Source organism: Rhipicephalus microplus, unplaced genomic scaffold (assembly GCF_043290135.1).
Source record: "Rhipicephalus microplus isolate Deutch F79 unplaced genomic scaffold, USDA_Rmic scaffold_18, whole genome shotgun sequence".
Lineage (NCBI taxonomy): Eukaryota > Metazoa > Arthropoda > Arachnida > Ixodida > Ixodidae > Rhipicephalus > Rhipicephalus microplus.
Genome location: NW_027464591.1, coordinates 11476462 through 11492215, shown reverse-complemented (window position 1 = coordinate 11492215; position 15754 = coordinate 11476462). Strand labels below are relative to the sequence as shown.

The window sequence follows — 15754 nt, the reverse complement described above, 5'->3', positions numbered from 1 at the left end:
ACTGCTGCTCGAGCAATCACAGCCTTGACGAAACTGAAGCTACCATATTTTCTCACATATAACCTGCAACCTTAACTTTGAACTCTCCGAAAAAATAAAAAAGTTTTGGGAAGTCCCAACTGCACAGTCAAAATCTCGTTTACAAAAGAACTTCATTTCGAAGCGATTGTGCCAACGTTTGTCGCCACATTAAACATCCGTGCCTGGTCCATGAATCGCTGGAGCCATCCACGCCTTGCACGAAACTCGCGTGACATGTTCATTTCGCGGGCCAACTTCAGCGCTTCCATTGGCACTATCTCTGTTAACACAGCGTGGCCGCGACTCCTCCGTTGCTCAACAAATTTGACAAGCTGCATCTCAAGAAGGGGGTATGCACCAGTCTTTGGGCCGCGAAATGCTGATTTCTCCTTGTGTGCATTTTTGAGAGGCCCTTTCTTTCACCAGTCGCGAATGCAAAACTCGTCGACTTCGTCACTCCTCGCAGCAGCTCTTGCCGATGTCTTCAGCAGCTATAACCTCGAGCTCTTCTTTCGCAATGAAATATTGCCGTTGAGACCCACTCATGGTGCCTTACCAGACAAGTGAATAAACACGCTACAGAGGGGATCTGTCTATGGCCTGTGTTGGCTTTCATTGGCTTTGCACCAGACGTTGACGATGGGGATGCGGACTGCACAGCAGGCAATGCATTGCCGTGAATCTAACCTCTGCATCCGGATTATTCGCAGATAACCCACACCCTCACGGATCAGGTAACTTTTTTTTTCTTCAATTTTTGGTACGGGTTATATGTGAGCAAATATGGTATAATAGCTTCCAATAAACCAAAAACACCATGTTTCAGCCATGTTTTCAGACACGGGCTTGATGGCTGTCACACCTTGCGGTTAAGTTTAGATCATGCGGCACAGTACAGTGTTCATGAATGAATTTGGCACAACAAGAGCAGTTCGGCGCAAGATGGTGGAAATGGTGCAGCTGTTTCAACCTTGAATGCTACGACAAACTACTTAAGAAGGAAAGAAAGAGACTACTGCCAATAATATTCCCTATACTTTCCTTGGCTTGATGGTCTGCTAGTTCTCATTAACACTTTAACGCCTGAATAATGAAACCGCCAAACAAAAAAAATTGTCAATTTGCAGCTTTAAACATCAACTGTTCATTGATTTTAGAGTTAAATTATCTAAAATACTACTTTAATGCATACTTCTAGATACATTGCGAGTTTTTGACATGCCACAGACACTAGAATCTTGCAAAAAAAAGTACTCCATAATTAGGTAATATGTCTTGTGCCACCTCTGCGTGCATACACACCAAGTAAAAAAAAAAAAAGAAAACAAATTAAACTCGTGTCACTCGGGTGAAAAAGAACAAACAAGTGAGAACTGTTGCATGTGCTTCACACTCTCCGCCATCCCTCCACAACATTTCGTTCTAGCATAGAATGCCTTACACGACACTGCGATGGGTCTTGCGTGCTGAAAGCTATGCTCTTCGTGAGTACTGGACAGCGGGTATTAAATGTGGCCCGCGCTTCGCGACTTGCTTGCTCGAAGTTTTTCAGTATGTGGCGAATTCGCAACACTTGGCAGTAGAGGGTTAATGTTCTACATAGTACTAAGTCACATAAGCGTTTACAATCCTAGTATGTTTACCATTCCATTATTTTTCATTTTGCAATAAAGCATGGCCCGAACCGCTTACCTTTCAGCGCATGTGGTGCTGCAGCAAGTCTGTAAAACAAGAATGTAATTGAATTTGAGAAACATGCCGGGGCGAGTTCCTACAAAAGACATTCAAGAGACACAAAAAGATGTTTGCCCATGGTAATACTAGCATGAGAAACAAGTTTCCTCCCTGGCTTATTTTTGAGAAGGATTTGTTCAAACAAACACCACAACGCTGTTACCGCCTGTTCATTATGTGGTGCTCCGCTGCTTATAAGAAATATGAGGCGAACCATAAAACTGCAGCTGACCTGCCAGTCGCGATGAGGATAGATCGCAGTGTGCAAGCAGGGCTGTTTTTAATGCCACGCACCCGGTGGGCTTACACAATCTCCTGAAAAGCCTTTACGTCACGCGTTATGACAGACTAATGGATTTGAATGCGTTACTAATCTTTTCGACATTCCCAGAAAATTTGCGATGTAAATTGACCGATGTTTTTTCGATCTAAAGAAAGCTTTTTTAAAGGGGCCATACATGGTAACCCAACAATGCGTTGTTTTCAGCAAAAAAAAAAAAAAAAAAAAAAAAGGGAGAGAGGTGCAAGGTCTATTATGCCTATATATGGGTTTCAAAAGTTGGCTGTGAAAGAAAAAGATAATTCCGAGCAAAACAAGCCCTTGAAGCTGTAATGTCGACCAACCGTAAAGTCACTAAAAACATAAAAGCACGTCAACTTTGTTCCTAGGAGCTGCAGCTGTGCCTCTAGCATGTCACGCAGGAAACAAATTTTTTTTACGCTGTAGTGAAAACAGCTTTCTGCAGTTGTACCAGAGTTTGCTATCATTGGCACAGTAAGCTGGCATACCAACGCATCTGGAACTACCGTACAGACAGACTAAAACGTGGTCGACTAAGTACTTTGCACCAATCAAGATGCAAACAAACAAGATGTTACTCGCATGATCCTCCAACCCCCGTGTTCAGAAACGCTCCTTGACTGAAAACCGCCTTCAATGCAGCATGTTTCAAACATCTGTGCGTTTGTGCTGCCTTGGCACAGCCTAAAGACGGCGCGTTCGAAACGCGTTTGTGTTGCAATGAAGTCAGTGACAAGTCAAGCAGCATTTCTGAATAGGGGGGCGAAAAGCCAGTGTGCCACTTTTAAAGGTTAGCGATTTCTTAGCGCCGCTGAGTTTGCAGTAACGCTGCCATCAAAAATGAGCACTTTCACGCACTAAAAAGTGCGTACCATACATTTTCATGCTGTCGGACACTATTAAAACACGCCACTTGCATCTGTACACATAACAATGCCATATTTATAGCTATTTTTCCCATTATTCATTTCCTGAACTTTTGCTACTATGTCACATATAACCGCAGCGCCCTTGGGTGCCTTAGCGGAAAAATTGCCCAAGCCTTTTTTCACCCAATAGCCATGTTCTTCAAGTTTTGCAGCCCAACTAACTTCATTTGTATTCTACAAAGCACACGGGAGAGCAGGTGCCTGTGCACTGACATGAATGACGCTCTTTTAGTTACTTGTAAGAACTTTAACCCACTGCTGGCGACAGCCATTTTGTTATGGCACATGTGACGCCATGTTGCTGGAAGAAGGGTAGCTGTCATCCTTTCCCAAAGTTCCAGCCGCTACAAACGGTTAAACTTCAGTATCAATCTGAAGAAACCTAAAATATCTCAATTACATTATAACTCTGCAACATGTCCCAGAGCCACCAAACAAATGTTCGATCTTAGAAATACAGTAAAACCTCGTTAATTCGAAGTCGCTGGGGCCGCGAGAAAGCTTCGAATTAAACGGGTTTTTAAACTAACAGAACATACAAAACGTGAGATGCAAAAAACTTGGAACTATTCAAAGTAATCGGTGCTTGTCGTTTGCTTTGCCGGCTAGCTAGCAGCTTCAAAGGTTATGTTTTTCAGGAATACATGGTCTTAATTTTGCCGCGAACATGATGGAACGGCGAGTCTCGCTTCTGCCACTGAGGTAAAAAATAAATAAAAACTATCATGACTGAAAGGTGCGCCTGCAGAAAACAAGGCACCTTCACTGCAACACAGTAGTGACACGCGGGCAGCATATCGCCTGCTCCTCGCTGTGTCAGCACGTCATGATGCGACCATTCGCACAACATTATTTCTATTATAATTATGAATTTAATAATGTCCAGTATGACAAAGCTCACGATGTATTTAGCTGGAAAAAATTATCTTTGAAACTTTCGAACTTAATTTTCGAAGTAGGTGTTGCTGGCAAGAACTCCGCCAGCAGGACAAAGACACAAATTGCTGGAGCAACCCGCAATCGGAGGTTCGCATACATCGCGATTTCCGCTTAGCTGACCTTTATTATTTTTTTACAATCCAAGAAAGAATGGGTAAACCATGACCCGCTGATGTTGCGAGAAACATGCAATAAGCTACCCGCGTGGTACCACTGTGTTGCAGTGAAGCATATAGTTCATATTCCACAGGCACACTTTTTCGTTGACCACGAGACCGTTTTTTCTTTCTTTTTTTTTTTTGTGCTGGAAGTAGCGAGACTGGGGTGCTTCAGCTGCCACTCATTAGTATCGATACGTTGCATTGCCCTGTGGCAATTAATGGCCGCCGTTTCCGCGGATTCGCGGCGAAATCGGGATATGGAACTGGCACATAGCACCCAAAGTTTTCCAGTTAACCAGACTGGTGCCGGCCGCCACTTCAAATTATCCACTCAAACTTACATCGCGAAATACGGGACCACAGAAATCCTTTGAATTAAGCGAGATTACGAAATAACCGAGTTCAAATTAACGAAACTTTAGTGTATTAGCTACGCGGCGTCCTTGAAGCACTTGAGATTTCATAATAAAAAGAATAATTTACTCACATGTGCCACACAGGACATACTGAAACACCACACAGGCTACTAAACGCCGAACAGGCCAAGCACTGCACGAGCGTCTCTGTCAAGCCAATATCTTCTTTCACTAGCTCACAAAAAGGCACGTGCATTTCTAACAGAAAGAGTTCTGATTGAGCGAAAAACGTTGAGCATGTTAAGCATGATGTGTAACAAAGTATCCAGGCTTCTCGATAATTATAAGCATATAATTTTAATATATAATGCATAAATTAACACAACTGGCCAACGAATCTTGCCTCCTCACGATAAAAGGAAAGAAAGTTCACTGTTTGCTCAAACGAAAGCACTTACATTTGATAAGTCGCTTGTTTGAAGAGCAGCTGACCTCCGAATCCTCTCTTCCCTCTGAAGCTCCTTTTCAAAGTCGTCATGAGTAATGGCTACAAAACAGAACATTTAAAATCAGTTCTGCAGAGTGTCACAAGGCGATGGAAGGGTTATGAAAGGGATCACTGACCAACATTTATTTGTAGCCCGAGGCCAGACAGATCAGTACAGATTTAGTACTAGCATAATGCTACAAATGGATTATTGTCAGTTCTCTCTTTCAAAACAGAAGATGCCATACATTAATTATTAATACTGTAAAAGCAGCTGTATAATTGAAATTTCATGGGACTGGAAACCCTGTCCGAATCAACCGAATGCCGAGTTTTCGAAAGTATCAAGAAAACACTTAGCAAATGTCTGTTTCATCAATGCACTCTCATTTTCTTGAGAAATACGTAAATCCAGGAATTAAGAGTCGCAGTTTTTGCCATTTGCAATATCGTTGCCAATGTGAACGTGGCTCAAGAGCCCGTGTCTTAAGCCAAAACATGCTCCGATTTCATACCTTATTATGAACTAGCAATGCAATTGTGGATTAATCCAGGACATCTGTTATGTCTATTCCTAATATATTCAGTATAAGGGCAGGTTTGAACAATGTTTCCGAATGAAGTTTTCGGTGTTCTATGTCACAGCGCTTTGAGATTTATATTTGATATGCGACTTATATTCATATATGGTTTACTTTTGAGACACTCTGTGATTGGCATGCTCAGAGGATTGTCTGAATGAACCGGATGGTGGCCAAATGCTCAACGATCCAAATAAGTGTAATAAGCCGGGCCAACTACACCCAATGTGGTAATAAAGTAGGCCAAAAATATCTCGTTTCTGTGAGTATAGTATAAACACAATGTATGAGACCTTACATAGTGCAGAACACTGTAGAGCCAGACTTGATTACCTACACAAAGATCACTCACACACATTACATTTTGTGTATGCAAACAGTCTGCCTATTTGTTCACAGTGGTCGATATGTTGTTCACCTGATAAAATTCTGAATACCATCACGCAAGCAACACTTCTGATAAAATGTAGAAAGCAGCTATTCAATATTAGAAAATCACTTGAAAAGTATTAGCAATTGCATTTATTTGTCAAAATAATTTTTGATTTCTTTGTTCATCACAGTACCCACAGCGCCCAAGGGGGAGGGGGGAACTCAAAGTATCAATACATAACAAAAATGACAATACATTGTGTAAACATGAAAAATTACAGTGCACTCTATACTCAAACAAGCACGCAAAGGTGCTACTTGTAGTGAAATAAAAAAACCCTCAGTTCGATTTCAATCAATATCATTCTGTGTGCTGCTGGCACTACCCGATTCACATTTAAAATTTTTATCCTTGTACGAGTCTCAAAACTAATTGAACAGAGCAGTGGTGAGAAAAAGCTGTACCATTGAATGACTCTGTTTCTTCGAGGACAGTGGAAAGTCTACCTCCTCGCCCCATGTCTGGACTTTCCTCCATTGCACATGGAGGCGAAGGTGTCCATTGGGGCAGTGGGCTAACCAGCGGCCTAGGCAAGCTGCTGATGCTCCTTGGCGCTGCCCACGTCTCTCTGCGCTGTTTTCGCTTCTGCAAGAAGCAAATCGCAGCGTGCATCCAGCACATGTGAAGAACAAGTAAAGACTGGTGCACAAGTCTTTTCTCATTTACCCCGCACTTTCCTGCCTGGCATGTTTTTATATTGTGTAATTTAAATGCACAATAAATACATAATGAGTAGAACAGGAAAGAATTGAGACAGAGTAGGAGTTATGGAATGTTTGTGCGAACATTTCCTTGGCCGTGGCCATACAGCTTACATTACCGGTGTCAAACAGACAACCCGGAGACCTTTTACTATTAAAATTGTTCACTCATGACTGACCTCATCTCAAATTTTTCTAGAATTATCTACACAAGTACAATCACCAGCTACACAGACGTCACTGATCTCAAGCAGTTTTTTTCCATGACGCACCCCACACAGTAATGTTGAAAGTAGAAAAAAGTAGGCTTGTGCGAATATTCGAATGCTTCAAATATTCAAACGAATAGTAGAGTATTCGAATTCACTTTGATTCGAACTTAAATTATCGAATATTTCGAAGTATTTGACATGAACAAAATAATGTATACTAAACTGCATGTAACTGCCTGTAAAGATGGTTTCACTGCTGTATAGGACTGCTAAGCCGTGAGAACATATCACCAGAAAAAAATTTGCTCTGCCGCGAAGCCCCACTTTAAATCTAAAGGGCCCTGCTACTTTTTTTGAGCCTGATCGGCAAACGCTGCCGATCGGTAGTCGAGGCTACCTAAAACGCGCGAGCTAAATATTAAAGCACAGCACACGACCTGAAATTCACAATACATTCTGAAAGTCAGATAAATATTGCCTTCTCTCGGCAATTAACGCCACAATGTGCAAAATCGCTCCTCACAACCACTGTACCAGCCATTAGCCGATTAGAGCATGGGGCGCTCGGTCGTTACTGGGGCTGCTGCGGGTGGCCAAAACATGTCCATGCGTACATGCGTGATCGCACTGAAAAGCCGCGTATTCAAAAGAAAAAAAAAAAAGAGAAAAAGAGTGCTCAAGGTAACGACCCGCATGTGACGTATTTTCTTTCCCTATGCCATTTCTCCCGGCTTTGCTTTAGGCGCTTTCGTTGGAACAAGAAGAGAGAACGCAATTGCAGCACGTGGAAAATCTTTGCGACACCACTCATACTGAACAAATTCTAAAACTTTTTGCGATGGTTAATTCATAAGGCAAAGAGCTTCTTTAGTGAATCCATTACACGGCTACTTGAAAGACTGTTGCAGGGCCTCTTTAAATGAACCTATTATCTTCAAATCTATTGATAATTTTTAAGCTTAAAACCTTGTTTTGCCAGCTTATACACTAACTGTACAATAAAGTTACATATTCTACAGGTTATCACTTGCATCCTATTGAAAGTCAAATCCTGCTACTTCACAAAGTTGTTTAGACTGTCTTTGAATAATAAAAAAAAAGCTCTTGCATAAAGGTCTTGTTTCTAAAAAAAATATTGTACACGTTAGTTAGCTCTTGATAAATATGCCCATTTTTCTTTACACGTCATATATTCTATCCAAGTTCGATTTAAAATTATTCTACAAAAATCACTACTCGCTTTGAACTTGAATACACTGTTTGCACAAGCCTAGAAATAAGATTCTATATTTTAGAATTGGCACCCACATTTCAGTCATTCTGGCAATCAGTACAGATTAGGGTTGTGTGGACTGTAGGTTCGAAGCGATGAGCGATTTTGGACGAATAATTTCGAACCAAATTGAAAAATAATAGAATCTCGATGATACGATTACAACTGTTGCAGTTTCACAGTGATGCAAATTTTAAGGTCGTTTTGTACAGACTACACTATATAAATTATGCCGTGAATCGATGTTATCGAATGGTTTCCCCAGCCACCGCAGATGATACGAATGTGTGATGGACCGCTGCACGCCAAAAGCGCAACACGGCTTGTCTGTGCGAGGAAGGCACGTTCACTCTTGGCCTCGAAGAGAGTGAATACGGCAAAACTCGCTGGAATTTTCCTAGCTTTAGTGACCGGAAGAACACACCGCCAAAAAATCGGCCCGAGACCAATTTTCCCGCCACACGATAGCAGATTTTTTGCTTCACGGCTTTGGCTATACTGTCTGCTCTAGCTCTCAAAAAAGTGATGTAAACCATAGAAAACTATGATGTAACCAACCAGCCGCTAATTCAACATGGCAGCAAAGGCGCCGGCGGTGGATCGCGTTGCCATCATCCCAAACTACCCGTGCAGCACATCAAAGCTCACGGCCTTGACAAGGATGCGTTCACCAAGAGCCTGGTTTGGATTACGACCGTGAAGTGCACCGGAAGTAGAAGAAGGTGCTGCAGCAGCGAGTCTGCATGCCCTAACGCGTCTCGTTTTTTTTTTTGCCCTGCTGGCTGAATCCACCGCCGCCGCTGCGTCCGCTCGTTTTGTTTCTGCTGGTGCATCTTCCGAAACAACGTTTGTAAAGGTGTAAACTGTTTCCTATCAGTTCTTTGCATGCATAACCAGAACATGTATCAACATAAATGCTCAAAAAACAGGCAGAATGGAATGAATTCTCAAGCAGGATGGCATACGTACGAGGGGCAGAACTAGTGTGTTTCTACGGGCCCGGACGTGGTTTTCTAACAGCTATGGTGTTTTTCACTCGAATTCTCCAGTGTAAATACTCCAGGACTGATATTTCTTCGTGGCACGGTTTTTCGGCCACTTAAACGACGAAGAGAGTGCATTTGCAATAAGTTTTCTCGCCTTTACTCCCTTTGATGTCAAGTGTGAACGCGCCGCGCCAGCAGCATCAGTGAGCGAACCGTGACATTAACCGTGACACTTTATTGAGAGATTTTGAAGGCAGAAAAGTTCCAAAGAACATTATGGGCTTCTTTCAGCAAGAAGGATTTGCCAATAAGACTCTAGTTTATCTTCAATATCAGCTTTAAGTCGTTTCTGGTTCATACGAATTTGGGATGACATGCATATTTTGCGTGCACCCTATGAATTCATATCATCGAGATTCTACTGTAGCACAGTAGACTCTCAGTAAACGGAAATCTGTTAAACGGAACTACTGCCTAAATGGAACAGATGCCTCCAGCAGGATTGGTTTGATACTTGTATTCTGCACCCTTGTTCATGTCTCAGTAAATGAAACTTGCTTGTTCTGTTTAATGAAGGTCTACCGAATATTATCACATATCATAAAAAAAAATTGGCATAGTACTTGTCTTGACCCATCAAACCCTCACAGTAAGAAACAACAGAGTAAAAGAGCTTGCCTGTGGAAGGGTGGAGACGAGCAGTTTATTCTCCAGCGACAAAACCTTGCTCTTGAGCTCGTCGATCTGGGTGTTCTTTTCCTCAAGAGCCTTCGTCAGATGTGTCTCTTCCATGACCTGCATGTAAAATTAAGTAAAGCCCCATCCTCCTTGGAAGGAAAAAAATGGTTGCGCACAAGCCACACGAAGACACAGAATATAGGGACAAGGGAAACACGGTTGTGCTCGTCCTTGTACTCTGTGTCTATGTGTAGTCTGTAAGCAACCATCTTTCTCTTCGAAGTATGAAGCGACTCGCCCAGCCGCAAGGCTTATTGAATTCTTCTCTTTACTTTACAAAAGAAGAGAATATGTAGAGCACAGCCTGAAGTATTCAGGCATGCACTCGTGCCACTTGGAAAAGCCTTGCACGTCCCTTGCAACAAGTAGAGCCTCAATACAATTAACTAAGATATGGAAGAAATTTTCCCTGGATGCTTTAGTCTTGCTATACCAGCGAGACAGGATCTCAAATATTGCAGTCTTAAAGAAATGCTTCAACGACTTAGTTTCGGGGAAGATATATTTGCACACGTATACAGCTTTCTCCCGTTAACCTGTGTAACTGACATGAATATTGCAAGCATCTATGTGATGATGTTTAAGCTGAGAAGAACTTGTTGCTGGCCGAGTTGGTGCATGTCAACACAAAAGGGATAACTGCACTACACATGTAGCGCAGTCATCCTTTTTTGTGATAGCTCAGTTGGTAGAGCATCGGACGCGCTATTCGAAGTTCGCAGGTTCAGTCCCTGCCCACGGCAAGTTGTCTTTTCATACACTTTTCTTTCTTCACATTTACATTATAATTACCTCATATAACATCCCCTATACTTTCTTTGGCATGATTGTCTGTTAGATCTCATTAAAAGTGTATGTACCAAAGAAAACGAGCCCTTAAATGTACACTTTTCTACATGTATAAACTAGACACACATACACAAGTGCAGTGTATGTGCCTGCGTATGTGTGTCTGGTTTATACATGCGTAGCGGGCTTATCCCTTCTGTGTTTAAGCTGAGCCTTGTTCGCACAAACATCAACTACAGAAATGTATACTCAGCTGCCGATAGAAACGTATAGTATATTTAGGAAACATAGTATATAAGCAGTGCTAGAGTACTGAATGGAGAGTTTTCTAATGACTACAGCTTGAAGAATTTAGGTGACAGATACACTTAAAGGTCTGATTGATATCTGGGGTTTTATGTACCAAAACCACTACTTATTATCAGAGACGCTGTAGTGAAAGGGCTCCGAATATTTCAACCAGCTGATGCACCCAAATCTAAGAACACAGGCTTACAGCATTTTTACCTACATCTTATCGAATTATTCACGTCATTCCAGTGTCACATCCATGAAGACACCCTAAGCCTGCCTGATCTTTCATTTCGACACTAATTGTCTCGCCTTAACCTTTTTCACAAAATCTATCATTATAACAGCCATTTGAAGGACACCCTCTTTCATCCACCTCGATTCATATCAGCAAGCACACACCATTGCTTTAAGGTTGGCTTACCCTCCTGTCACGCGAGACTGTAAGACGATTTATTTGTGCCAAGGAGGAGCACCGCCTGGAACCACCTTTTCGACTTCATCTCCTGGATAACGGACCTAAAGGACTTCAAGCTCGCCTTACATGATGCCCTGTAAATTTTTTTCCTGTTTTTTGTTTCTTTCTTTCTTTAAGTTTTTTAAAACTGCACTTCCAATTCTTTACACCATTCTTTTCTGTGCCTTCGGGCCTTAAAAGTACGAATAATAAATAATATAAATGCCCCCCCCCCCCCCCCTTAACAGCTACTACGACCCCTTCTAAGCAAAAACAGAGATATGTATTAATGCCTATATATATTTCAGATATACTTCCGGATCCCCTGCGGACTATGGCAGATTTATACGGCCCAGAAATGCATGGTGTAGAAATTTAGTTAAATAAGGGTGAGCTAACTCAAAATGCTCAAGCTTGCTTAAAGTGCTCTCAAATTTGCAGGCATTTACCGCTGACCGCCTTATAGACTGGTGGAGCATTGTAGGGTGCATTACAGCAAGAGAGTAACCCAGAAGCGAGTGTGGGGCCTATACTTACCCATATGAATATATTAAGAGGGAATGTTGTCAGTGTAGCTTGCACAAGGAAAATTCTTAAAGGCCTCTTACTTACCTCATCAAAATGTATCCACAACACTGCAGTAGCAGGTTTCTGCGATGGAGGTCCTTGGTTCAGTTCTCATGCAATGATCAGCATTTAATGTTTTTCGTTGTTATTTGTTTTTACTTTTCATTTTTCAATTACGATTGCTTCATTTTTCAGTTTTTCTTTATACAATGGACGCAGTGATACAACAACCGATGCACACTTTTCCTGTGCATTTTGTTTATGATGTAGCTTCCAAAGCCAAATCATTAATGTGTTTTGGTTACTAATACCGTGAATATAACATAGCATTAAAGACAGATAATATGGTTATACGTAGACCACGGCAGCGTTTTAATTTGAGGCATGGCATTATTCATACTAACTGAACAACACAAGAAAAGAAGTGATACAAACATACCTTCACTTGATCCTTGAGCTCTTGAATTTGCATATGGTAGCGGCGGATCAGAGCCTCGTTTGTGAGAATCTCGTTCACCGTTGGAGTGTTTTGTATTTTCTTTGCAGAGCTTGCAAACTGAAAAATGCAGAAAGCTCAATATCAATCGAAGGCAGCAAAAAGGTCATGCGATCCCAGATAAATTATAGTGGCATACATTATTCATACTAGGAGCAATTGAATGTTATCACTGTTTTTACAACAAAGTATGGAGAACAATTAGCCATATTACAGTATAACCTTGTTAACCCAGATGTCACGTGACCGGTGAAAATGTCAAGAGAACCAAATTTTGGATTATTGAATAGACCGTGCAAACAAAAGGAAAATGAGTGCTCTTCACAGACAACCTTTATTTCATGAAAACCTTTATTTGTGTCTGCCTCGTCGCCAGAATTTGTGCTACAATGATCTTCGACTCCACCAGGTGGTGCAGCACACGCTAGCTGTCACGAAAACCAAAGATAGTGTGAGCTTCGGCGGCTTCCTGCACAGTGCAATGTCACGTAATGCAAACCGTCTCGTCATCCATGCTTTTTAGTAGACACAAGATGCACTGATGGCTCAAGTGCTTCCGCCAGGTGAAGATTAGCGCTACCGAGCCACTTCCTCCTCATTCACTATCATCATGATCACACTCTGCCGCAGTTGTTCATCCGGTTCCAGTTTCTCTAAAACTACGGTTCTGCCGTCGGTTGCGGCAAGCAGTGCTTGAGCCTCCAAACTGCTTAGATTGCGCGACTCTCACAGTTACGGAGTCTTGATGGTACCCTTTGGAGTTGCCCAAGTTGACCGCTGTGCAGCTGAATACCTCTGAATTAACGAGCATTTGACACAATGGAAGTAGTATACACAGTTTTGCTCGAGCTACGCTGCGAGTCAGGCTTTACCCAATTTTCAGAGTTAACGCGATCAGGATAAACAAGGTTTTCTGTTATACGTGTTGCTGTGTAGTTAATTCATGCATAGAGAAGGATGCAATCTATGACAGGACAGTGAAATAAAATGCCTGATGCACTAACTCATCAAAGCTGATGTTTACATGTTCCTGTCATACAGCACATTTGTACAGAAAAGCAAAGGAGTTAAGGCCACATCACACATCAAGGACTATGAATAATAGTCATCTTACTACACACACGACTTGAGCTACCGTCATAACAACAAGAAGCACAGCCTCATATTCACAGAACGATAAATGCGCCAGCAAATGCCTTCTCAAAAACAACACTTGAGTCCACTAGTCGAAACATCGGCTCCAGCACACACACCCTGTTTTCAGTCGAAATTACTCATTGCTTGCAAGTGTTACTGTGCTCCATCATCGATACGCTGGCTTGTTAGACAAAAATCCTTCAACTATAAATCTGATACTGGTGATACAGAATTAAAGGACGCTTTTACAGACCATGAATGTCAATGACAGAAATTGTACAACTTATCACCCCAAGTCTGCTGAGCCTCGAGATAAAGCTCACGGCCATACAAAGAGCCAAGGAGGTGGCAGTCAGGCATGGCCTGACTGCCATCCCTCTGAACAAAGACTTGTTCATATAAACAAAGTTCATTCTCTCTCACCTTGAGTGTGCTGAGCGTCTGCTCCATGCTGCAGGGGTTGACTGTGCATACTATGGCTGTGTGCGAGTTGCCACCTAGGGAGTTTCTAAGAATGCGAGTCAGTTTGGAGTCCCTGAAGTTGATGTGACCTCTGAAATGAAAATTGGTTGAAGTGTTCAGCTAAATTACTAAATCAAAAGAACGCAACATCAAGAAAACCATGTAATTTTCTGCAGAAAGATAGAAACCCACAATCTCATCCTTGGTAGTTCTGTACGCAGGACATGCCCTGTAATTCTATAAAATAAAAGAAAACTAGCTTTTCCTGGTATCTAGCTCCAAAAATAAAAATAAAGTGACATTCTTATTCCAAGTATGAAAGTGGCAATATAGCTAGGAAATTATAGTGCCACAGCTTGAAAGCAGTAAGCACAGAAGTAGTGACATAGCACCAAGTTACCTGTTCATAGTTTGTCCACCACCCGCATTAACGCAAGTTAACACAGTTACCATCTCACCTCTCAGTCGAAATCGCAGCTTGTAAACAGAAGCTTAAATTTTTGTCATCCTCAGTCTCACAAAACAAGCAGCAGGTAGAGGATGAACAAAAAGGCATATCGCGCATGGGGCTCTTCATTGTTTTGCTAAAATGTGATATATTTATACTGCTGATCATGCAGCATGAAAAGAATTCAACAGTGATGTCAGCACACCAAACTATGTGCCCCATGGTGCTCATTAAAGGAGTGATAGAAGTGCCTTTTTACTTTTTGGAGCATACTTTGGAATAGGAAAAGCACTGCTTTGGAGCAGCCATAAGCGTTTTTGGAGCACAAAGAAATACTAATTTAGCGCAGCTATTGGTGTTTTAAGAGCAGATATTAAATTTGCCAACATTTGCGTATTGGGAGTTCAGAGCATTGTCAAAGCATTTCATAGATAATATTTCTTAAGAAATACATTTACCAGACAACAATAAATGTCAATTCCAAGTACCAAACAATAGCAGGTTCTCAAAAGTTGGCTGTGAAATGAGCTACAATTTAAAATGCTAGTATTTGTGGCAGAAATCAAATCAAACTGTAAAAGCTGAGCACCACATTTTAGAAGTAACCACAGTCCCATATAAATGTTCTCAAATAAGCAGTAGGTAATCAGGACAAGATAAAAGCAGTCCTGCTAATTTTCGTATTTTACCTTTATTAGCCTGCAAACCTAGTTGAAAAAAAGGACAGCCAAATGAGCTACTAGTATATGCTTAATATGCTGATTGTTGCACAAATGAGATCACAGCCGATAATGCTGCACTGGGATCATAGTACACAGATTTTTTACAGTTTCATTAGCACTTACAAGTCGGTCAAACAGCAAAAGTGTGTCATTCTCATTCTCTCGGTGTCATTTTGGAGCACATCGGCAGCAATTAGTAAAAAAAATTACTGTTTGAAGCAGCAATTCTTTTTTGGTGCACTTTGGAGCAGCACTTCCATTACTGTTAAAGGAAATGTTCTCGCTCTTCCTCCTGCAACAGTGTTGCTGTTCCACCAGTTTCCTAGCATAATGGGTGCGGCAACAAAGCAAGCAAAAAACCATCACACTGAAGCGGAAGGCAGTTTTCATAATGACCCTTATAACCAGTTCTAAGGTGTGCTATTCTGATGCACAATGTAATGCGAAGCTCACCTTTGCAGAGTGCAAAAACATATTTCAAGTCATCGAACTATTAAATGCCTATTACGTCAAAACACTAAATTACTAGATGA

At 41.6% G+C, this 15754-nt stretch overlaps 1 protein-coding gene across 1 annotated transcript in view; it reads right to left on the bottom strand.

The window, feature by feature from the left end:
- LOC119178608 (uncharacterized) overlaps positions 1-15754 on the bottom strand; it is a 97635-nt gene that overhangs the window by 61581 nt on the left and 20300 nt on the right. The window contains exons 10-15 of the mRNA XM_075883552.1: positions 14013-14142; positions 12396-12512; positions 9793-9909; positions 6347-6527; positions 4900-4988; positions 1714-1742 (exon numbers count right to left, since the gene is read on the bottom strand). Of these exons, the coding sequence (XP_075739667.1) occupies positions 1714-1742; positions 4900-4988; positions 6347-6527; positions 9793-9909; positions 12396-12512; positions 14013-14142 (663 nt within the window). The remainder of the gene's footprint in view (positions 1-1713; positions 1743-4899; positions 4989-6346; positions 6528-9792; positions 9910-12395; positions 12513-14012; positions 14143-15754) is intronic.